Source organism: Mytilus californianus, unplaced genomic scaffold (assembly GCF_021869535.1).
Source record: "Mytilus californianus isolate M0D057914Y unplaced genomic scaffold, xbMytCali1.0.p SCAF_5, whole genome shotgun sequence".
Taxonomy (NCBI): domain Eukaryota; kingdom Metazoa; phylum Mollusca; class Bivalvia; order Mytilida; family Mytilidae; genus Mytilus; species Mytilus californianus.
The window spans coordinates 67,976,200-68,002,099 of record NW_026262701.1 but is presented as its reverse complement, the minus strand read 5'-3'; the positions used below and the strand labels follow the sequence as shown (position 1 = coordinate 68,002,099).

The 25,900-nt window shown below is 32.6% G+C and overlaps 1 protein-coding gene and 1 long non-coding RNA gene across 6 annotated transcripts in view; one reads left to right on the top strand and one right to left on the bottom strand.

Moving 5' to 3' along the window:
- LOC127701323 (AKT-interacting protein-like) overlaps window positions 1-20,139 on the top strand; it is a 44,175-nt gene extending 24,036 nt beyond the window's left edge. For 4 of the 5 annotated variants that reach the window (XM_052205211.1, XM_052205212.1, XM_052205213.1 and 1 more), the window contains 6 exons: window positions 2,557-2,657; window positions 6,914-7,002; window positions 8,294-8,392; window positions 9,410-9,517; window positions 10,781-10,841; window positions 17,353-20,139. In XM_052205211.1, coding sequence (XP_052061171.1) covers window positions 2,557-2,657; window positions 6,914-7,002; window positions 8,294-8,392; window positions 9,410-9,517; window positions 10,781-10,841; window positions 17,353-17,457 — 563 coding nt within the window. In that variant the 3' untranslated portion in view covers window positions 17,458-20,139. Of the gene's footprint in view, window positions 1-2,556; window positions 2,658-6,913; window positions 7,003-8,293; window positions 8,393-9,409; window positions 9,518-10,780; window positions 10,852-17,352 lie in introns of all 5 variants that reach the window. The other variant, XM_052205210.1, reaches the window with a different exon arrangement.
- LOC127701385 (uncharacterized) lies at window positions 3,621-4,075 on the bottom strand. The gene is made up of 2 exons (XR_007982001.1): window positions 3,928-4,075; window positions 3,621-3,761 (listed from the first exon to the last, which is right to left on the bottom strand). It is a non-coding gene; the product is annotated as an uncharacterized LOC127701385 (long non-coding RNA).
- Window positions 20,140-25,900: the final 5,761 nt, after the last annotated feature.

The following is a 25,900-nucleotide window of genomic DNA, read 5'->3' as shown; positions in this document are numbered from 1 at the left end:
AGTTAAATTCTATGTCTTGATTTCTCCTGTATTTACACTAGTGAAACACATGAAATAGGAAATAACCTGTGACACAGTTTGCTACAGCTATTTTCAGTTTAAATTAGATCTTTCAAATATGCAAATTGTTTTTTGTCATTTTTACCAAATTATTTAAGATTATAGAGGTATGTATTATAATCTATACTTTTAAGTTGAAGGTAATCTTTGGTAACCAACATGCCTTGAAACTGATTCTAGACCATTCCTTTATATTTAAGATATGTACTTCTTTCTTGTATGTTATCTTTGACGGAGCCAAATTAATGGTTCTATAACTTTAAAGGAGTAACACAATGGGTGTCACATGTGGGGCAGGATTAATTAAACCTTCCGAAGCATCTGTGATCACCCCTGGTTTTTGGTGGGGTTTGTGCTGCTCAGTCTTTGTTGATTATGTAGTGTTTTTCAGTTTTTGCTATGGCGTTGTCAGTATCCCTTTGACTTAAGAGTTTTGACATACCCCTTGGTATCTTTGGCCTCTTTTTTACAGCATAGTCATTACAACCCTTGGGATCAATTTGATCACAATTTTTTTTTATATGCATGTGGATAGATAACTGCTACATATGTTATCTTCAGACACATATATAAAAGAATTCAGTCAAATTGTGTAACAAAACTGACTCTGTCTGTCTATAAATACTTTTATTGTAAGCTATTTCTTATCTTGCATCCTTTGTGCTGTCAAGCAAGTTTTAATGATGGCATTTTTTGGAATTAATATTGATTCACTCATAGAGTCTTTGCATCGAAAATAAACATATTTATTCTAAAACCAGTTGTTGGCATGATACAGGGTATGTCCTAACGGGAGGGATTGTGGATGATTTTCATATGATAAAGACTTAATCTTTCGATCAGTTTAATTGAAGTCTGGAGTTGGCATGTCATTAACTGCTAGTAGTCCTTTGTTACAGGTAATTTATGTTGATCATTGTCATTTTGCTAATTTTCTTCTGTTATCTAACATAGGACTCTTAACTTCTTTAAACTGAGTTTTACTGTGCGTATTGCTGTTTGTTTGTTTATTCCACATTGGCTAAAGGTTGAGATATCTCAAAACATCTTTAACTCTGCTGCATTTTTACGCCAGCCCCTAGTTAGGAACCTCTAGCTGTTGTTAGTCTTGTGTGTTTTTTTTAGCTCACCTGGCCCAAAGGGCCAAGTGAGCTTTTCTCATCACTTGGCGTCCATCGTCTGTCGTCCGTCGTCGTCGTTAGCTTTTTACAAAAATCTTCTCCTCTGAAACCACTGGGCCAAATTTAACCAAACTTGGCCACAATCATCATTAGGGTATCTAGTTTAAAAATGTGTCCGATGACCCCGCCAACCAACCTAGATGGCCACCATGGCTAAAAATAGAACATAGGGGTAAAATGTAGATTTTGGCTTATATCTCTGAAACCAAAGCATTTAGAGTAAATCTGACATAGGGTAAAACTGATTATCAGGTCAAGATCTATCTGCCCTGAAATTTTCAGACAAATCTGACAACCTGTTGTTGGGTTGCTGCCCCTGAATTGGTAATTTTAAGGAAATTTTGCAGTTTTTGGTTATTATCTTGAATATTATTATAGATAGAGATAAACTTTAAACAGCAATAATGTTCAGCAAAGTAAGATCTACAAATAAGTTGTCATGACCAAAATTGTAAGTCGATCCCTTTAGGAGCTATTGCCCTTAATAGTCAATTTTTAACAATTTTTTGTAAATTTTTGTAATCTTTTACAAAAATCTTCTTCTCTGAAACTACTGAGACAAATTTAACCATACTTGGCCATAATCATTATAAGGGTATCTAGTTTAAAAAATTTGTCCGATGACCCCGCCTTCCAACCATCATGGCCGACTTGGTTAAAAATAGAACATAGGGGTAAAATGCAGTTTTTGGTTTATATCTCTGAAACTAAAGCATTTAGAGCAAATCTGACAGTTGGCAAAAATGTTCATCAGATTTAGATTTATCTGCCCTGAAATTTTCAGACAAATCCGACGACCCGTTGTTGGGTTGCTGCACCTGAGTTAGTAATTTTACAAATATTTTGAAGTTTTTTGTTATTATCTTAGATATCATTATAATATCTAATATCTAATACTATTAATTATGATTTTCACCTTATTTTACATGATTTCCAAAGCATCAGTAAATACAGGTGAGCGACACAGGCTCTTGAGAGCCTCTAGTTTAAATTTGGTTCATTTGTATATTTCAGAGTTAAGTGTGACATCCATTTCGCTGAACAAGTATACATTATTATTTAGGGCCAGCTAAAGCCTGCCTCCGGGTGTGGGATTTTCTTGCAGCTTTGAAGACCAATTGGTGGCCATAGCCTGTTTTCTGCCCTTTGGTTAGGTTGTTGTCTCTTTGACACATTCCCCGTTTCCATTCTCTGTTCTATTTTGTTTTTATAGTACATGTATCATATTCCCTTAAATAATTTTCAATGATAAAGTGATATTGAAAACTGACTAGATACCACAATGTTAAATTTATTCTTCTCTCTCTGTTTTCAGTTTGGTATGGTATATTGTTTATGAGACAAGGCCTGTACCAGGAAGGTGTATTCAGATTTAAATTAACAATTCCAGATAATTTCCCTGATGGGGAATGCCCTGTAAGTACGTTACTTAGGCAGTGTCAGTATGTTAATTTGTGCCAAGTTATTGCGATAGATTCATTTTTTTCCAGATTTTACTCTGGAAATATGAAAACGAAAATTTAAGATTGTATTTTCAACAAATATTGAATTAAGAAAATCATTTATATTTGCTGAATTGACATTATAAAAGAACATTAAATTCAAAGATTTGCAATGTCTAATTAGGCTTGTTGGAGTCTATGATGGCAAGAAATCTTGCCTGAGGATAAAACACTAATTTCAAGATGGGACTCCAAATTTTGTATATGATGACATATTCATTGTGGTCAATGTTCATAAAAATAATAATGTGTGTAAATGGGGCTTTTTTTTAAAGAAAATAACTGAAAACAAATGATAAGTGACAGTAATTTATGTAGCTCCCAGTTATCTTCTTTGTTTGCTAAGCTTTAGCAGTAGCTGTTACAATTAAGTTAGGTGTTTTATACAACAGAAAGTTGAACAATTTATGCCCTCTGTCCTTCTGTCCTTATGTTATTTTGAAATCAAACAGTTTAAATATCAAGAAATTGTTCATTAAAGTTGAAGATATTTATCTGATTAAGTCATATTAGTGTATAATGATGGTTTACAGATAGAGTTTGTGTTGGCTCTTTAATTAAGTAAATTTCATGAAAATTATTCTTGTTCGCTTGTTCAGATTTTTAGCTCACCTGGCCCGAAGGGCCAAGTGAGCTTTTCTCATCACTTGGCGTCCGTCGTCCGTCGTCCGGCGTCGTCCGTCGTCGGCGTTAACTTTTTACATTTTGAACTTCTTCTAGAGAACCACTGAATGGAATGAAACCAAACATGGCATGAATGTTCCTTATGAGGTGCTGACCAAGTGTTGTTACTTTGTAGCCGATCCATCATCCAAGATGGCCGCCAGCGGGGGACTTAGTTTAACATAGGACCCTATGGGAAATGCATACAAATGACTTCTTTTAGAGAACCACTGAATGGAATGTAACAAAACATAGCATGAATGTTCCTTACAAGGTGCTGACCAAGTGTTGTTACTTTGTAGCTGTTCCATCATCCAAAATGGCCACCAGTGAGGGACTTAGTTTAACATAGGACCTTATGGGAAATGCATACAAATGACTTCTTTTAGAGAACCACTGAATGGAATGAAACAAAACATAGCATGAATGTTCATTAGGAGGTGCTGACCAAGTGTTGTTACTTTGTAGCTGATCCATCATCCAAGATGGCCGCCAGCGGAGGACTTAGTTTAACATAGGACCCTATGGGAAATGCATACAAATGACTTCTTTTAGAGAACCACTGAATGGAATGAAACAAAACATAGCATGAATGTTCCTTACAAGGTGCTGACCAAGTGTTGTTACTTTGTAGCTGTTCCATCATCCAAAATGGCCGCCAGTGAGGGACTTAGTACATAGGACCCTATGGGAAATGCATACAAATGACTTCTTTTAGAGAACCACTGAATGGAATGAAACAAAACATAGCATGAATGTTCATTAGGAGGTGCTGACCAAGTGTTGTTACTTTGTAGCCGATCCATCATCCAAGATGGCAGCCAGCAGGAGACTTAGTTTAACAAAGGACCCTATGGGAAATGCATACAAATGACTTCTTTTAGAGAACCACTGAATGGAATGTAACAAAACATAGCATGAATGTTCCTTACAAGGTGCTGACCAAGTCTTGTTACTTTGTAGCTGTTCCATCATCCAAAATGGCCGCCAGTGAGGGACTTAGTTTAACATAGGACCCTATGGGAAATACATACAAATGTCTTCTTTTATAGAACCACTGAACGGAATGAAACCAAACATGGTATGAATGTTCCTTATGAGGTGCTGACCGAGTGTTGTTACTTTGAAGCCGATCCATAATCCAAGATGGCCGCCAGCGGGGGACTTAGTTTAACATAGGACCCTATGGGAAATACATACAAATGTCTTCTTTTAGAGAACCACTGAATGGAATAAAACCAAAAATGGTATGAATGTTCCTTATGAGGTGCTGACTGAGTGTTGTTACTTTGAAGCCGATCCATAATCCAAGATGGCCGCCAGCGGGGGACTTAGTTTAACATAGGACCCTATGGGAAATACATACAAATGTCTTCTTTTAGAGAACCACTGAATGGAATGAAACCAAACATTGCATGAATGTTTCTTATGAGGTGCTGACCGAGTGTTGTTACTTTGAAGCCGATCCATAATCCAAGATAGCCGCCAGCGGGGGACTTAGTTTAACATACCACCCTATGGGAAATACATACAAATGTCTTCTTTTAGAGAACCACTGAATGCAATGAAACCAAACATGGCATGAATGTTCCTTATGAGGTCTTGACTAAGTGTTGTTACTTTGAAGCCGATCCATCATCCAAGATGGCCGCCAGAGAGGGACTTAGTTTAACATAGGACCCTATGGGAAATACATACAAATGTCTTCTTTTAGAGAACCACTGAATGCAATGAAACCAAACATGGCATGAATGTTCCTTATGAGGTGCTGACCAAGTGTTGTTACTTTGAAGCTGATCCATCATCCAAGATGGCAGCCAGCGGGGGACTTAGTTTAACATAGGACCCTATAGGAAATACATACAAATGTCTTCTTTTAGAGAACCACTGAATGCAATGAAACCAAACATGGCATGAATGTTCCTTATGAGGTGCTGACCAAGTGTTGTTACTTTGAAGCTGATCCATCATCCAAGATGGCAGCCAGCGGGGGACTTAGTTTAACATAGGACCCTATGGGAAATACATACAAATGTCTTCTTTTAGAGAACCACTGAATGCAATGAAACCAAACATGGCATGAATGTTCCTTATGAGGTGCTGACCAAGTGTTGTTACTATGAAGCCGATCCATAATCTAAGATGGCCGCCAGCGGAGGACTTAGTTTAACATAGGACCCTATGAGAAATACGTACAAATGTTTTCTTTTAGAGAACCATTGAATGGAATGAAACCAAACATGGCATGCATGTTCCTTTTGAGGTGCTGACCAAGTGTTGTTACTTTGAAGCTGATCCTTCATCCATGATGGCTGCCAGATGGGGACAATGTTTAACAAAGGACCCTATGGATGATACATACAAATGTCTTCTTTTAGAGAACCACATACTGAATGGATTGAAACCAAACATGGCATGAATGTTCCTTATGAGGTGCTGACTAAGTTTTGTTACTTTGAAGCTGATCCTTCATCCATGATGGCCGCCAATAGGGGGACTTCCTTTAAAATAAGACCCTATGGGAAATACATACAAATGCTTCTTCTAGAGGTGCACTGAATGGAATGAAACCAAAACATGGCATAAATGTTTCTTATGAGGTGCTGATTAAGTGTTGCTACTTTGTTGCCGATTTACTGTTCAAGATGGCCACCAGAATTTTTTATTAAATTACAGGACCAATATTAAACCAAATTTGGCCTCACTCATTATTAGGGTATCTGTTATGATTTTAATCTATTTTTACATGATTTCCAAAACCAAAGTAGAATCAGGTGAGCGACACAGGCTCTTGAGAGCCTCTAGTTTTCTTGTAATGCCTCCATATCTGGAGCTGATTTATGGTACATTAGTGTATTGTAAATTCAGAAATTATCGCATGCATTTATTATTGCGAATTTTGTAGAAAATGCGAGATTAATTATTGCGATTTCAGAAAAATGTGCATACAGTTATATGTATCAGATATAAGAATGCAAGTTCTTATTAATGCGATACTCTTTCAGTCGCATTATTCGCATTAATAAAAACCTCACATTAATTTCTGAATTTACAGTATTATGATGACTTAAAGTTCAATTCTTCGTTTCCCTTAGGTTGACTACTTTTGGTAGAATTGCTGCCAATAAATTTTTTTTATGAAAATTGTACTGGTAAGATTGGTCTTTGTTATGCCTGCAGATCTTGAACTGAATTTGGGAACATAGTATACAAAATGGTGACTTACAGATAGATTGATTTTGTGTTTCCTTTAAGTTTACTGATTGTTTAGTCCTTTTTTTCATGATTTTCAGGTAACCTCTAGACCATAATCACAAAAAACAATATCAGACTTATATATGTCCCTTTTCAAAAGGTGTCTGTTATGAGGAAATCCCATTAGAATTAAACCATCTTAAGTAACTCTTTATAAAAACAAAAACTATACTGATAAGACATGTTCTAAGAAGCCCCTTTGTTCTACTTCCTAATGTTGTCTTTTAACATATGCATATATTTGTATTACAGAGTCTAGTCTTTGATTTTCCTGTCTTTCATCCTTTAGTGGATCCTTCTACTGGGGAACTTGATGTAAAAAGAGCTTTTCCAAAATGGAGGTCAGTATAAAAATCTTGTACGACTACAAAACTTGATAAACTAGATTCATAAAGAAGCATGTAGTTAACAGTAAATCCCATATAAAAAAGGGGAAATTTACCTAAAAGAATTGTTGTTCCAAAATTATTTTCATAGATTTGCACAAAATATGTTTTGTATCAAATAAATTTTGGTGAGGATACTGGAAAAGTATTTTATTACAAGCAATGTTTGTTATTGATACATTGTATTAAAATATTCCACAAAATAAAGCAAAACAGTGATTAAAATACTATAGGGTTAGAGCTCCCAATGAGCTTCAGCTTTAAGTTTTGATAATGTTTACTGGTAACAGTCAGGGGAAGTACTTGAATAAGGGATTTTATTTTGTCAATTATTACAAATAAAAGTTATCTACCTTTATTTTAAGTCCGACATCACTAAAATGAGTAGTACATTTGATTAACTAAGTGAAGCAATTTTATATTTTGTAATTTTTTCTCCAAAATTCAAAGTATAGCCATGCTGTTATAAAGAATATAACAAAGATAAACATATAAACTGAGCAAGTAAACTCTTATATTATTAAACATGATAAACATTTAGTGTTATCTGGACATTTATGTGAAAATCACTTGTTCGAGTAGTATATGGTAATTTTCTGCTCAGAAATCAACTCTTTAAGTAGCATTTTCCCCTACTGGCCCCTGGTATTTTCACCACCATAGAACACTAAACTTTGTACCCAAAATATTATTTTGTTATTGCATAATAAGAACCCTGAAATGTTATAGTTTTTCAGGAAAAATACTGAACCTGTTTTGAAAAATCTGAGGAACTTGGGATAAAAATTTAAAAAATGTCTAAATTCACTCAAAATATTGTATAGAATGCAACATGCTAAAAAGGAGTCACTGGGTGTTTTATTTAAAGAAATTTAGGAATGATTATTCATTTTGAACAGTATTTTTTTGTTAAAAAATGTGTAACTTTTTTTAATTGCCAATTTTTGTCCTATTTCTGGGAATGAAGAAATGCTTCTGAAACAACTGATAACGGTGTTTCAAATCTAGTCTAATGGAATTTGTGTGAACTTTTTTTTTGTTAAAAGTAAACTCATCCAGTATTTCATTTGTAAAGAAATGAAATTTTACATTTTTTTTAAAGACAAAAAGACCTATAATTTTTGCAAATTCCATTTGATGATATGTTTCTTTATTGAGCAAAAACTCAAACATTCTTTTTATATGTTGCTTTGAATATATATGAGTTATACTGTCAAGTTTAAAATTGGCAACACTCTTGTTACAGGAAGAACAATAACCATGTATGGCAGGTGCTGTTGTATGCTAGAAGATGTTTTTATAAAATAGATACAAAATTGCCATGGAATCCAGAAGCTTCTGTATTGTAAGTGACTTAACACTTTATTAATACAACTTTTACTTTAACTTATTTGGCTTTCATCAGATTTGATGAAAAGCAACTGATATAGATCTACTAATAATCAACTGATACATACTGAATGAAAACCATGTAAGCAACTATAGGTCACAGTATCACTGTATGCCATTAGTCATTTTCAAATCTGTGGTGTAGTCACTTCCTGTTTGGTCATACTTTTTGAACAATGAGCATGGAATTTTCTAAAAGTGTCTACACACATTTTATTTATGAATTTCAGAATAGCCTATTGACTTTGAAACAATTTTATTTTTCAAATGTTAAAGTTTGTGACTAGGTCACTTTAGGGGGAACCACTTATGATTAGTCAGTGCTATTTGGTATGCAGTTGTATAAGCATTGGCACATCTCATTTCCATCGAGATTAGTTGGCCCTGCCTCCTCAGTCATGGTTTATTGACTTTGAAACTTTTGCATAGTTTACATGTTAAAGTTTGTGATTAGTTCAATTTAAGGGGAACCACTACCACTTATGACTTCCGGTAGTCAATGATATTTGGTTTGCATTTGTATAAGCATTTGCACATCTCATTTCCATGGAGATTAGTTGGCCCTGCCCACTCAGTCATGGAGTTCAATACATGTTAAGTTTGTGATGACAGTTAAAAGGGAATCACTTATAAGTAAATGATATTTAATATGCAGTTGTATTATTATTGGCATGTTTTATTTAGTTCATGGACTTTAAATAATTTACATGATAAAATATTACTATTTTAATTTCAGCATTTACATTTTACCGTCAAAATAATATACAGGTGAGACATATCTCTGTGTAATCAGTTTACATGTTTTTATATAAACAAATTTCGGGAGTATTATAGGAAATCAGTTGATTTCTCCATATTTATACAAATCTGAGGAATGTGAGTATGAATATAAAAGCTCTGTTTACACTTTTTCTTCTTTTAAATTGACAAAAGAAGCATAACATTTTTATAGTTTTGTCTGTCTGTTTTACAGATATGAAGAAGATACAGATTTGTTCAAGAAAAAAGTGTTGGAAACAGTTGCTGTAAGCAAAGACAAATCTAAAGAACCTGTTAAATCAGATGACCCTCATACAATAAGGTAGGTGTGCATGATTCAATGATGATACTCTTTCCATCTGTTTGTTTCTCTTCATGTCCCATCTCCTACTCCTTCAAAGCAATCTATTTGAATTCAATGAAAATTTCAGGATTTTTTAGCGCTTTAGGTCATTGCGTATCTTATTTAATTTCTTGAATGGTTATGTGCAGACATTATTCTTTTGTACTGTCTATCCTTTGATCAGGTAATTACAAAAATTATAAATACAAACTTCTTCAACAGTTGACATAGAAGTGAAATGCAATAACAGATTTATTTCACACAGTGTAGATGTGTTCAAATCATGGGCTTTACCATTTCTACAGTTCAGTTTTCAAATACAAATATCAAACAGCTAGAATAGAAATAGAAGCAAAATTGACAGAATTACTTCACACCATGTGTAGTTGTATATCTCTGTACTTATTTTTATTTGATTGATTTTTTCAATTTTTCGTAGCAAAACATTAACTAAACAGGGAAGTTTATCAATGCAAAATGTCCAACAATTGAGTTAGAATGAAACCAAACTTGACTGAATTCCTTTATACTGTAGTTTTCTGGCTTTCCATGAAAGTCAAAGAATGCAGCCAGAAACTATTTGTATGAAGCTTTATATTTCAGAAAGAAGAAGACCTGGATACTTCATACCTTGCTTATTGATGCATTATGAAGTTCCATCTGTTATATGTCCATTGTCCTTGATCTCATTTTCATGGTTCAGCGACTGCTTAAATTAGAAAGGGTTCCCCTGACCTTGACCTCATTTAATAGATCAGTGATCAAGGTTAAAGGTCTATTTCTCTGACAGTGTGTCAACTATATTTGGTACATGGAAAGATTGTTAGATGTACATGTCTGTCTGGAAGGTATCATCTGATCATGACCTCATTTTCGTGGTTCATTAGTCAAAGTCAAATTCCGTAGTTTGGTCCTTTTCTCAGATACTATAAGCAATGGGTCAACTATTTATGGTTTGTGGAATGATTGTAAGATTACATGTCTGTCTGGTTGGGTTTCATGTGACCTTGACCTCGTGACAAAAGGCATCCTAAATTGGAAAGTGGAATTTCTAAGATGTAAATTTATCATATTTGCACACACAACTACTGGTAGTGAAGCATTATCTGCCATACATAATTATGTGTATGACACACAGAATGTCTGTGTTTGTGGGTTCAGGTGACAAAAAAAAACAGAAACCTTTACCTGATCAACAAGATTATTTAAACAAAGAAATAGTTAAAGTTTTCTTTTTTACAGATATACACCATGGGACCCAAATATACATGAAGACGCCAGAAAACAAATGATTAAACCTAAGGTAAATACAGGTAAACCAGGTATTTTAGTTTTCGGTAATGGTCAGCTTGCCACAAAACTAATTGGAAAGCTTTTAATTTGGGAGAAGGTTCAAATGTATAAATGCTTTTTGGCTTATTAATATATAGAAATCAACAGTATATTAATGTTACATTCTTTAATTATTTTAAAAAGAAATCCTGTTATATTCATTAATCATTATTATTCAGACTAACGTTGATGAATGGGAGACATGAATGCAAATGCAAGGAGGATGTTTGCATAAATCATTTACATAAAGCTTTTTGCTTTTTGTCCCCTGTGCTACGCATTGTGAGGGACATAAAAATACAGGGCATCCATCTGGTCTTGTTAGTGCTCTTACATGAGCAATGCTTGCCAGAAATTTATATCAAAGATTTATATCAGCAATGTCTTGGCCAAGTTCAAAAAACAGTTCCAGAGAACTATTTTTTAAGGGTTTATGCCCCTTGGAAGTATAAATTATATGGAAAATTGCATTGTAAGCACTCTCAAGCCTACATTTCTTGTCATACTGCTATGAAATTTATATCTAAGGTTTATATTAGCAATGCCTTGGATGATTTGGAAAATCAGTGCTGATAAATTATTTTTACCTGAGTTATGTACTTTTAGAAATGTAAATTGCATTGTAAGTGCTCTCAAGTGTACAATTTCTTCCAGATATTAATTAAATTAAAATCAAAGTTAATATCACCACTGTCCCTGGGATGAGTTTGAAAACTAGCGCTGATCAATTATTTTTACAGGAGTTATGTCCCTTAGAAATGTAAATATCAAAAATTGCATTGTTAGCACTCTCATCTGTACAATTCTTGCCAGATATTATGAAATTTATATCAAAGGTTTATATCAGCAATGTCAACAGTTTGAAAATCAGTACTGATCAATTTACTAAAAAGAATTTTGCGCTTAGAAATATTAGTTAAATAGAAAAGTGCTTTCTAATCACTCTTACAACTACATTTCTTGTAGGATTGTTATGAAAAGTAAAATGTCATTAGATATAAGGTCGGCTTACACATGATGGCAAAAACTCCTTCCAATTATGAGAGCTTTCTCTCAAATGGTCTCAGAGAAGTTGCATTCACAGGAAAGTCCAAAAAAGTCAAGTCCAATAACTCCTGTAAAAATGATCAAATGAGAATGACGGTATAATGTGATCAACATAAGATGGAAAAAAATCCTAGCATAAATGAGAGCTTTCTGTGTTTGGGTCTTAAAGTGTTGTTGTGTTAGGATAGTAACACAACATACACTTGTTTGAAAGACAGTATCGATAACAAATAAATATGTGTGATACAAACTAAAATACACATAATTTGCAGAACTTTCAAGGAAAGTAAGTTGTATACATTGCTGTATGCTAAAAATTAAGAAAGTTTTGAGCATTTTTGTGATGGTATAAAAGAGCACTGTAAAGCATATTTGTGCAAATATATGTATAATTGTGATATATTTTAATTTAATTTTTACATTATATGTAAAATGTTTGGGTTATAACAATAATAAATAGATCGTCGCTAATTAACATTTTTAAACATGTCACTGATTGTGGTGTTGTCAAAAGGTTATACATGCATGATTAACCAATTTAATTATTATGAAAACAGATATCTTAATTAAATATGCACATTCTTGTGATCTGTCTATCAACACAACAGTTTGATTTTTTAGTAAAATTATATTTCAGGGTGAAAAGAGTTTATATATCAATATCTTGTATACTCGATAATTAGTCCCCTACCGACAAAGTCGAAGGGGACTTTAGGTTTGCACTCCGTCCTTCTGTCTGTCTGTCTGTTTGTCTGTCTGTTCTTTCCATCTGTCAGTCCGGCAAATCAGTTTTCCAGACTTTTTTCTGTGCTTGAAGATATTGATTTGATATTTGGTTTATTGATTTATCATGACAAGTTGCAGATCAATTTCAATTTTCACGATTTTAGCTTTTCTCTTTGTTCAGTTAAAGCCCTTTCCCTAGAATTAAATTTTTGATGAAATACTTATTATAAGTAGATTTCTGTTCAAAGGGAAATAACTCATATTTTAAAAGACAAAATGACATTTTGGATTTTTTTCCTTTTCTTTGGGAAATTGTTTGAAGAATTTAGTGGTAGGTTTGTTTGTCATTCTTGAAGATATTGATTTGATAATTAGTATATAGTTTTATCATGACAAGATACAGATCAAGTTGGAATTTTGTTCCAGTCTGATAATTTTGTACAGAGTTATGGTCTTTGGACATAGAAAATTCACTTAAATAATCAGTTTTCAACTTTTTTTTTCGTCATGCTTGAAGATTTTTACTTGATATTTTTATGTAGTTTACACCATGACAAGTTATAGATCAAGTTAGAATTTCGTTCCATTACAATAAATTTGTTACCGGTAGGGGACTATGTTATTACTATGCAATACTCACAGAATGCTGGTTAACATTATAATGTATGTAACTAAAATTGAGAATGGAAATGGGGAATGTGTCAAAGAGACAACAACCCGACCATAGGACAGACAACAGCAGAAGGTCACCAACAGGTCTTCAATGCAGCGAGAAATTCCCGCACCCGCAGGCGTCCTTCAGCTGGCCCCTAAACAAATATATATACTAGTTCAGTGATAATGAACGCCATACTAAACTCCAAATTGTACACAAGAAACTAAAATTAAAAATAATACAAGACTAACAAAGGCTAGAGGCTCCTGACTTGGGACAGGCGCAAAAATGCGGCGGGGTTAAACATGTGTATGAGATCTCAACCCTCCCCCTATACCTCTAGCCAATGTAGAAAAGTAAACGCATAACAATACGCACATTAAAATTCAGTTCAAGAGAAGTCTGAGTCTGATGTCAGAAGATGTAACCAAAGAAAATAAACAAAATGACAATAATACATAAATAACAACAGACTACTAGCAGTTAACTGACATGCCAGCTCCAGACTTGCATTTAAACACTGATAAATCTTTGAATATACAGGGAAATTGACACAGGGTCAAATTTTCACACTTCTTTAGCTGCTGCAAACAAACCGAAAATTAAACACACATGAAAAAAACCTGATATACCGTATACTCATTGATATATACCCAACATCTCCTTAAATTCATAATCTAAAGGAATTAAAGCTGATAGTTTTTTATGATTAATTATTTATTGAATCATTGATAGGTTTTAATTAGTGATTTCTGTATGATTCCGTTGGGGAAGTGTATACAATTTTGTATTTTTCACTCTTCTCTCAAATTATGCTTCAAATTAACATGTTTTTATTGGTATGATGTTGGCGTCGTCGTCGTCTGAATACACATTTGGTTTTCGCACAATAACTTTAGTTTAAGTGAATGGATCTCTATGAAATTTTACCATAAGGTTCAATACCACAAAAGGAAGGTTGGGATTGATTTGGGTTATGGTACCAACAGTTAAGGAATTAGGGGCCAAAAAGGGGCCAAAATAAGCATTTTTGTAACTTCCAGACAATAACTTGTGTGTTAGTGTATGGATCTCTCTGACATTGTACCACAAGGTTCCATATCACAAAGGGAATGCTGGGATTGATTTTGGGGGTAATTGCCTCAAAATTTAAGGAATTAGGGGCCAAAAAGGGGCAAAAAAAAAAAGCATTTTTCTAGTTTCATGACAATTACTTGTTTGTAAGTGTATGGATCTTTCTGAAATTGTACTACAAGGTTCCATATCACAAAGGGAAAGCTGGAATTGAGTTTGGGGGTAATTGCCCAAAACATTTAGGAATAAGGGGCCAAAAAGGGGCTAAAAATAAGCATTTTTCTAGTTTCCAGACAATAACTTGTGTTCAAGTGTATGGATCTCTCTGAAATTGTACTGCAAGGTACCATGCCACAAAGGGAAGGCTGGGATTGAGTTTGGGGTTGATGAATCATAAGGGGGTTCAAAAAATTGGGGGGGGGGGATTTTTTTTTTCTCTGTTTCAAAATAACAAGCTTTTTATAAGACTGTTATTAAATGAAAGCATATGAATAAAGGAACTAAAAAAGCAGAAAAAAATGAAGGGTCTGTGTGCTTGTTTTCGAGATGTAAGTCATTGAAAATTTGGCGAGTGATTACTCTCTAGAATTTTTATACATTTAACATTGGCACCTTTTTTCTATAAAAACTATGAAAAAATGACAATGATTTTATAAGATTATCAAAAATTGCTATTTAAACTATATATAATAAAATTATGAAAAGAAAAGTAGGGGTTTGCGGGCAAAATTTTTAATGGCACTACATGTATAAAACTAGAGGATTTTGAATATCTGGCAAAAAATCAAAAACAAGAGGAGCGAACATCCTTAAGAACAGAATGACTTCATAATAGGTCAGCAGCTTAACAGTGATGAGCTGTATAAAGTGTGAGCACTCAGACACCTACTTCCTGGTTGCAGATACTATAGATTTTCCAATATGTTTTATGAAAACTTTTATTTTTTTCTTCTCAATATTCTGAAGAACTATTGAACAGAATGACTTTATATTTTGTCAGCAGTTTGACAGTGATGAGGCTTAACTTGTTTCTGATTTGTCAGTCCCTACTTCCTGTTTTCTGATCCTTTGAATTAGGATTGAGGGTATATAAAAAGGGTCATTATTAACATATTTTCATTCTTTACTGACTTTGGTTAAAGTTATAGTTTGGTACTGTTAGAACTGTCTTGTAGTTCTGCTTCACTAAGTAGGCCTTGAATCAGTTAATAATGCTGGATTTTTTTACAATCCTTTAACATAATTTAGAACAGAAGCATTTTCCGTAGTCTATGATTATGTTTATGTGGTATTCAGGTAAAAACTGTATTGCTGAATTACCTATATTGTGTAAGATTTTATAAGATTTGAAAGGTGGTTTGCTTGAACACATTAATTAGCTCTTGTAGATGTAATTAATATTGAATGATAAAAGATGAAAATGATTAATTGTAGTTTTTACAGTTTTTCTTCAATCTTTAAAATTGATGAAACCATTATAATTGATTTAAAAAACTTCATTTATTCATTGCATATTAATTAGTAATTGACTTTTAATTAGTACATGAGTATGGAAAATGTAAATACTATTGTATTGAAGTACAAGGTCAAATGACATGTCATATTTACAAAACTGAATGATAAATACTGTGATTAGATATACAGGTTGACAAAGTATTTCAACCCTTGTATATAGGATTCATTACTAGTGATTTACTTTGATATGCTAAAAAATCTGAATTTACTTTGATACGCTCAAATATCTGAACAATTTCAAGTTCTTTCTTTATATTTCTTATGAATTATGTAATGTTTTCATATTATGTAATATGTTGTAGCAGAGAAATCTCTTTTTATCTTAGTGCAGAGAGTTGAACATTTTTTTGTGTACTTGTATTATAATCCTAAATACATCAGCAAAAGGTAAACAGATGTTGAAGCTTTAACATTGTTTACATCTTCTTTATAAAAATTACATACATGCATAGTTTTGATTTTGTTTGTGATTATCAGGTTTATGAATATCTTCCTACTAGTTAAATAATCACATATTTTGTTGCTAACTACTGGAATAGCTTTGACTTGCACCAAAATGGAAATCTATATTTACTTTCTTTTTATTTTGTGAAATGTCTATATGTACATTTATAAAATATTTGTCCTCAAACTTGGAATTTATCAGGATAAGGAAGTAAATATTGTCAATATCTTTCCGAAATAACCAACATTTTAGGTCTCCTTCCTACATACTTTGTAACTTAACCTAATTTAATAATGTCACCCTATACAGTGTGTTAAGTGTTCCGAGACTTATTAAAGGTCTTGTGAGTTCATACAAATACATGAATGGAAGTTTGTCTGTTGTTAAGATTGAACACATAGCCAAGAAAATAGATTAGGCCATGCCTATTATAATAAAATAATAAATGTATGTACTTTTTCATTATGCAGTTAACTCTGAAAGGTTTTTAAATTAAAACTAGGTCATTGATTAATGTGAAGTGAAGATCATCCCAGACTTTAAAAAATTTAATCTGAATTTGATGTTGACCTAACATTGCTTCTGAAAAAAATCCTTTTTTTGTGTTGTTTTTTTTTTGAAGATTTTATAAACATGTTCCTGATTTTTATATTCATTTTGTACCTGTGAAGTATGTGTGCTTTTCTAAAGTAAATAAAAAAAAAAAAGTAATTGAAAATGAATCAATTCAAACCATACTTTTGTGAGATTCTGTAGAATTATCAAAAAACAGATCTCTTAGATTATCAATAATGAAAATGTATTGATTAGTAATCAACTTTTTTTATAATGGGAAGATAATCAATACATGTAATGGAAAATACTTCTATTTTGTTTTTAGTATTAAGATCAACAATGATAACTTTGTGACCCAGCACATCATCAAACCTAGACACAAATTTACCTGTTTTAGTCTGGTTTTTATAAGCAGACTAATTTCTCATGTGGCAAAAGTTCATTTTATATTCATTTTTTTTTCAGTCAAAAGGTAGTGAGAGTCAAACGTCAACAAGGACAAATGGTCTGTCATGGATGAAGAATGGAAGTTTACAGATATTATCCAGAGAAGATTCTGGCCTTGCGTGATAGAAAAGTCTAATCTTATGCATTCATGTGTTCATATTGATTTTGTTAGACATTTAATTTATCCCATGAAATAATAAAACTGTAAAAATGTGATTACAAGAGACAAAAACTAATGTTGTGCTATAAAATAGGTTTTTACAATTGTGAAGTAAATTTTGTAAGCATTTGCTCTAATGCATTGAATATTGCTATCTGGAAGAAAGTTGTCTTAAGGAAGGTTGTTCTAATCTATATATGTATTACTGCCAATTAATCTTTATCAATTGCATCAGCTTTGATAAAAGAAAAAGGATTAATATATTAGATATATGTGTATATACCTCTACACTACGTGCTTGTTGAGTATGGACATATTATGTTGTACTGCTGTTGAACCATCCATATAAACTTAAAGATAAACTTAAAATTTTTCTTTTTACCAAATCTTATAATAGCATAGTTAGCATTAGCTTAGAATTTATGATCATTTTGCTTTGACTAAATCTTAATTGTTTCACAATAATGATAAGATTTAGCTCCCTTTCAGTTTGATATGTTTCACTAATTTTGTGCCATTGTTGCAGAACCCAATTTGTGAAAAAAAAATTGACCCTTTTTCATATTTTACACAAGAACTCAGCTTTTACTTATTTTTTTTATTTTTTTTGGTAAGTTATTTTATAATTTATTGGGTAAGTGGGTGTTTGTATGCTTCTGATGCAGTTGTCTATTTATTTGAATTGTTACTTAAAAGTCATGATGGACAAATGTTTTATTTTTGATGAATCCGATTTCCAGCATTGATTTCAAAATGTAAATGTGGTTTACATAAGAGATGGATTTTTATCCCATTCCTTTACTGACCATAGCTTTTAACTCAACTGGCCCAAAGGACTAATGAGTGTTGCAATCACTTGATTCCATTTCCTATTCATTATGGCCTTTTTTATGCTCCACTCTTAAGCCAATTGTTGGAAGATCATCTAGATTTGTCGATTTTTCAATCTGTATGTGCATTAGTCTTGATTTGGTTAAATTCTTTTTGTAGTTCCTTTTACAGAAACATGTGAATATGCATGTCGACTCAATGTAATTTGTTATTGATATGACAGTGGTCAACAAAATTTGAGTCATCTCAATATACTTTTCATGCATAAGTGCCATTTATAAGTGTTTAGTTTGTTCAGTTCAGAAACAAATAATGATGTATTGGGGATATTTCAGTATATTATAACATTTCCTTTATAGACTTATTAAATACAGTACATTTCTATTACAAAGTGATCATAACAAATCAGCCACACATACGATTGGTTTAGTTTAAGTTTAGGTTCAAATTTCAAAAATATATTTGAGTTTACCGGTAAGCCAAAGACATATATACTAATACTATTTAGTATATATGTCTCTGGGTAAGCCAATGAATTCTTACATCTGTAACACACTTCTGTGACATTTGAACCACCATATTGACACTTTATACATTCAAGTATAATTTGGTTAAAATTCGCCACATAGCACAGTGAGGATCTAAATTTGTAACATACTAGAAAATTAGATTGTAATGATATAAATTTTCATAGCCCCAATTAATTTCTGAAAAGGATGTCATACCCTATATGATTATATTTGTGATAGCCTCAGATTTTCAGTCAACTGCAAATTTTGCACTTTTCAAATTGGTCCATATCTCAGATGGTTGATATTTCACTGCCACATCACTCTTATAGTGTAAGAGGGTCTCCTTGACCTTCATTATTAAAACATTTGTGAAATGAAGGTACCTAAAATTATATAACAGGATGCCTTATAACATGTCAGTTGAGACATGGCTGTGAGGAGAAATCTAAATCGTGCAAGTTAGCAATGGACCTCTTTTTTGTGATCAATAGGTTAAAAAAAACATTCCATATAAAATGTAATTTCAATATTTGAATGTGTGATTTGTGTGACATACCCTGAAATTTTGTGTACATATAAAACAACATTAAAATTATATAAAATATATATTCTAGTCTTGTGTAAGTTGTGGACATTATTTTAATGGGCTTTAAATCCTAAAACTGAATAAGTTTTGTCAGTAACAATAATAGAGCAACAAAGTCTTCAATCTGATGAAGTGTGCTTTATAGTGCAAAACTTTCGCTGAAAATGAAAATGCATTAATTATTTTTTGTAGGCCTTAGGGCTTTACGTCTCAGAGTTTATTCAATATACTACATTTTTTATTCTCTTGGTTTTGTATTTTAAAGGACCTGTAAACTGTATATTTAGAAATATCATACCGCACTAGGATTTGTCCTCAATGGGCTTAAATGGTGTTCTTTTGGTGCTCTGATTTATCTCTCACTAAATTACAAAATATTCTTTTTAAATATTATTGTTTTAATTCTTTACAGCATATGGTTGTATGCTTGCCAAAAGTGAGATATCGATGATTACGTAAATAATATGTGGTGACTTTAATATTGATTAAAAAAATGTGTTATTAGAATAGACACCAAATTTTGGAGAGAAGGTAAATATTTTAGTTTACTTATACAGCATGCATGAAACAAGATTTTTAATATTCAAGGGTGAGAAATAATTAATGTTTTACCAGATGTTACTTTATTATTACATGTATATCAATGTAAGACATTCTTATACTCTGAATGAAATATTATGATTATTGTTGACAATAAAGATGATCTTTAAAATTCAGTCTCTTGAAATTGTCTTTTAAATCTCTATATCTTCCAGCGATAGATATAAATTGCCAGGATTAGGGACTGCTTGAGGTTATTTTAAAGATATCTTTATAAACTGTTTAATAAGATATTTTATTAAAGTTTTTAGATATCTTATTTACAATATGAGATATCTCATTTTTTTTCATGCTTTAAAGTCGAAAAAAGCAAGATAAAGGCGTGCTGTTTCCGCTGGCGGCGGCAACAATGTATTAGTTTGTGATAAGGTCAGTTAATGTGGAACCACTAGTGGTATGTCAGTGATATTTGGTATGCAGATGTATTAGCATTGGCACATCTCATTTCCATGAAGATTATTTGGCTCTGCCCTCTTAGTCATGGTCTATTGACTTTGAAGGATTTGCAAAGTTATATGTTAAAGTTTGTGATTAGATCAGTTTAAGATAAACCACTAATGATATTTGGTATGCAGTTGTATTTTTGCAGTATTTTGGAGTGCAGTTCTATAAGCATTTCATTTCTCATTTCCATGGATATTTTTGGGACCTTCAGTCATGGTACATTGACTTGGAATGTTTTGCATAGTTTACATGTTTAAATATTGCCATTTTAATTTCGACATTTGCATTGTACTATTAAAATTACAATAAGCCTGACATCCCTCTGTCAACAGTTTATAGTTGTTAAAAGAAGTCTACGGTCAACCAGACAGAAAAACATGTATAACATACACAAGAGTGCACACGCTGAAGTATCTCGCCGCCTTTACTAATCATTGAGATTATGTTGATAGTCCTAAATATAAAGCTTTATTACAACTGTCACATAAACTTAACATTAACCAAGAAAACTAAACATTGACCAATGAACCATGAAAATAAGGTCAAGGTCAGATGAACCATGCCAGGCAGGCATGTACAGCTAACAATTCTTCCATACACCAAATATAGTTGACCTATTGCTTAAAGTTTAAGAAAAACAGAGCAAAACACAAAAACTTAACACTGAGCAATGAACTGTGAAAATGAGGTCAAGGTCAAATAAAACCTGTGCGACTGACATAAAGATCATAAAATATTTCCATACACCAAATATAGTTGATCTATTGCATATAGTATTAGAAAAAAACGACCAAAACTCAAAATCTTAACTTTGACCACTGAACCATGAAAATGAGGTCAAGGTCAAATGACACCTGCCAGCTAGACATGTACACCTTACAATCATTCCATACACTAAATATAGTAGACCTATTGCATACAGTATAAGAAAAACAGACCAAAACACAAAAACTTAACTATAACCACTGAACCATGAAAATGAGGTCAAGGTCAGATGACACCTGCCAGTTGGACATGTACACCTTACAGTCCTTCCATATACTGAATATACTTGACCTATTGCTTATAGTATCTGAGATATGGACTTGACCACCAAAACTTAACCTTGTTCACTGATCCATGAAATGAGGTCGAGGTCAAGTGAAAACTGTCTGACGGGCAAGAGGACCTTGCAAGGTACGCACATACCAAATATAGTTATCCTACTACTTATAATAAGAGAGAATTTAACATTACAAAAAATGTTAACTTTTTTTTTCAAGTAGTCACTGAACCATGAAAATGAGGTCAAGGACATTGGACATGTGACTGACGGAAACTTCGTAACATGAACATCCATATACAAAGTATGAAGCATCCAGGTCTTCCACCTTCTAAAATATAAAGCTTTTAAGAAGTTAGCTAACGCCGCCGCCGCCGCCGGATCACTATCCCTATGTCGAGCTTTCTGCGACAAAAGTCGCAGGCTCGACAAAAATTATATCTGATAAAATTGAGAATGGAAATGGGGAATATATCAAAGAGACAACAACCCGACCAAAGAGCAGACAACAGCCGAGGGCTACCAATGGGTCTGCAACGCAGCAAGAAAATCCCGCACCCGGAGGTGGTCCTCAGCTGGCCCCTAAATAAAATTGTGTACCGGTACTAGTTCAGTGAAAATGGACGTCACACTAAACTCCAAAACATATAAATGAACTAAAATTAAAAAACATACAAGACTGAGACTACTATAATACACTCTGATATAGAAGTCTCAGATTATATAAACTGAACATATTTGACTAATTATTCAGTAAATGAGAATGAATCGAAAATAATCAAATCTATAGAAGTCAACATATGTTATAGTCTTCAACAATAGATAGCTGTTTTTACAATATGCCAAGCTGTAAATCGACTACAAAGTCAGTGAATAGATTGTATAGAAACTTATTAAGGATCTCCCATCATCATCAAACTCGCCAAATAACAACAAGCTTTGGTATAAAATAACCACTGACAAGGTTTCTGAAAACTGCATATGTGTTTACAACAATCCTTTAGTCACAGACATATATATATGTACATGGTTTTTTTCTGTCTGTATAAGTGTAGAAAAAGGAATGCGGTTTATACCTGAAAAAGAGAACAACGTATGCACATGATCCTCTATTCCAGACAAAGGTAGTTATATCATTGTTGTTATTCTTTTAAAGTTTTATGATGATTTATTTTAATATTAACACATTGAAATATAATTAATTGGGTTCTTTTTCTTTTCTGTATCAGTAATTGGAAATTTTTGGCACCAATCTATTACATTCCTGATATATATATATAAAATATGTATAAATCATTGGGAGTAAACAAATCTGAAATAGGACCCATCTAAGAATAACTAAATAAGATATATATAACTTTATAAATTTTTATCAATTTAAGAATGAGGTAGATTGTATCAGTACTGCAAGGGTTAAATAACAGAGGACTGATTCCCATGGAGAAAAACTACTTCTTGTACATTGCATATCATAATTTATTGAATAAAAACAGTCCTAATTTTTGTTTTTCTTTGTATTTTATTCAGACAATATCTTATTTTTAAGCACTGTAATTATCCTCTTCAGTTATCAGATTGACGATAGGTCATGAATGTGTGTGCGTTAAATATGTTTGGCATCCAGTATAATCATTATTTCTTTGTTTTGCTTGGTGTCTTATTTTTGTTTGTCAGTTTATTTTTTTGTTTGGATGGGTGTATGTGAGTGTGATTGGGTGTTTGGGTGTTATAAATGTTATATGGTTTACTAAACTTTTATCAGTCATGACATAGAATAGATTTGAACAAAGTTGTTTATACAATGGGACATATAATATATTTTGCAAGCTCTTTTTATATTTATTCAATTTCAGGATACTTGTATCTTATACAGTTAATAACATATATCTTATAAAGTGTATAAAATATCTAGTATTCTGTATGAGATATCTTTTTCGATTTGCAGCCAATAAGTAGCTAATAATCATTATCAGATATCTTATTAACTTGATAAGATATCTTTCAAAGAATATAAGAGATCTTATTTACTTTATTAGATATCTTTTTTACTTTATCAGATATTTTTTAAGATACCTTATATGATTGATTTTACAGATATCTTATTAGCTTATATAATATCATATTGAGTTATATAAGATATCTTTGAAATAAATATATACCGGTATATAAGATATGTATCTTGTATAATATCTTATATAGTTTATAAGATATCTTGAAAATGAAATAGATATAAAAACGGCTTGTCATACATATACACCTTGTCTTTAGCTCAATTATGTGTATTTACTCTATGTTTACCTAACCTTCAATTGGATAACATGCCCTGCAAGTAATTACCATTCATGTAATATTGCACAAATTAGCACCTTCGTAGCTTGATGGAGAACAGACGCGTTTCGTCATAAGGCACTTGATTATGATTGCAGAACTTGAGATTTGGCAGATCTCTGTTACAAACAGAAATAGGTAAATCTATAAGTCGGTCAAGGATTACGAAGTGCTTCTTAGTAGATTGCTGATTATACAATTTATTTAAAAGTGCAAAATGAAATACTTGATTAGATCACATACAGGATAATGCAGGTGATAGTACCGTGTACTTACTAAAGCTTTTTTTTTCAACTATATCCAATTCGAGCTACATTATTTCATGGTTACCGCACCTGCTGCCTTCTTCTAAATGAAGGTATGTGCCTAAACCCCTAGTAAAACTTTGACATTTCAAAATGAATTAATAAGTAGGACTATGAAAACATGTTGAAGGTGCAGGCCGTTAAAGGCTCCATGCCTGGAAGAAAACCACCTTTCTGCAAGGAATCTTGTGATTATATTCTAATTCATGCTGTCCCTGAACTTACCTGAGCTGATTCTCGAGTTTTCGATGACCAATCTGATGTTAGAGGGGTAATAAAAAAAACGTTTTCTAAGACCTCATGGTCCCCTCTTTTGCCTGTTAAAACGTATATACTACTTAACCTTGGGTTAACTATATGCTTCTGAAGTTCGCGTGATTTTTTTAACAATTATAACACCTTCAGTAGTTGTTGAGGATTATTTGGCCACGGGTCATAATTTCATAAAAGGCAATGCTACGCTAGTCTACCGACGGGTGCCACATGTGAAGCAGGATCTGCTTACCCTTCAGGAGCACCTGAGATCACCCCCAGTTTTTGGTGGGGTTCGTGTTGCTTAGTCTTTAGTTTTCTATGTTGTGTCATCTGTACTATTATTTGTCTGTGTCTTTTTATTTTTGGCCATGGCGTTGTCAGTTTGTTTTCGATCTATGAGTTTGACTGTCCCTCTGGTATCTTTCGTCCCTCTTTTACGGGGTATTTGTTAAACTTTTAGTTTTAAAGGTACAAGTTCTGTTACGTAAGACATCTTTCTTTTTCTTTCGTAACCGGATCGGTCTGTAAGGGGACGACCATTTGATATTCTGGGGAGGGGGGGGGGGGGGGGCAGGAGGATTTTGAAAATAAATAACTCAGCCTTGATAATAACAAAAATGAATGGTTTGGTCTGTGGTAGTTTGAAAATAAATAACCTGACTTACAATGTATTGAAAATAAATAACTCAGCATGTCTTTTAAGCCATTTTATAAATGCTATTCTCAAGTATGAGATGGCACCAGATTCTTCCAAAATTCATCTTTTTTCAATTTTTTTCGGGAAAACTTCCCAAATCTTTTAATAATACAATGTATAAATATCATGAATATTAATGTACTTGAAATGTCTGAAAATGGGTTTCATTTAACTTGAGGTATATTGTCTCAAGAACATTTACCCCACTTTTATTACAGGGACGTAACTACATTGAGGCAAATGCCTATTGTTGGAAATTTTAAAAACAAAAGCTTGTCTTCATATCAGATTGTTTTCACGGCGAGTGTCTTGCAAGAAGCAAGGTCTGTTCACCCTCTGACGTAGCCCCCGTTTTTCAGGATCAATGTTTCTCATTTATTTTTAGTTTTCAGTGTTAGTTGTCTATAGTTTGTCGCTTTGTGTTTTATCTGTTCCCGGATTTGTCTTTGTTCATTGATTCTTTATTCTCTTAGTGTTGCATCCCATCGGTAATATAGTAATTTTTGTTTTAAATCTAAATTTAATTAATTTGAAGGACTTTTTATCTAATTTTACAAACTACTTTAAATTGTATCCCAGTAAGGAACTACATCAAGTTGTAATTGAAATGTGTTATAAAAATTTACTTGACATAGTTATATCAATTTTTATCAGCCCCCTCTTAACTTAATTTGAAAAAAACCCACATAATTGACAGGAATAAAAGATTTTCTGCAAGCAGAAACACAAAAAAAAAAGAAAAAAAAAAAACCAGCAGCCACATACTTTACTATGTGAATTACATTTTTGCTTTATCCTACATATTA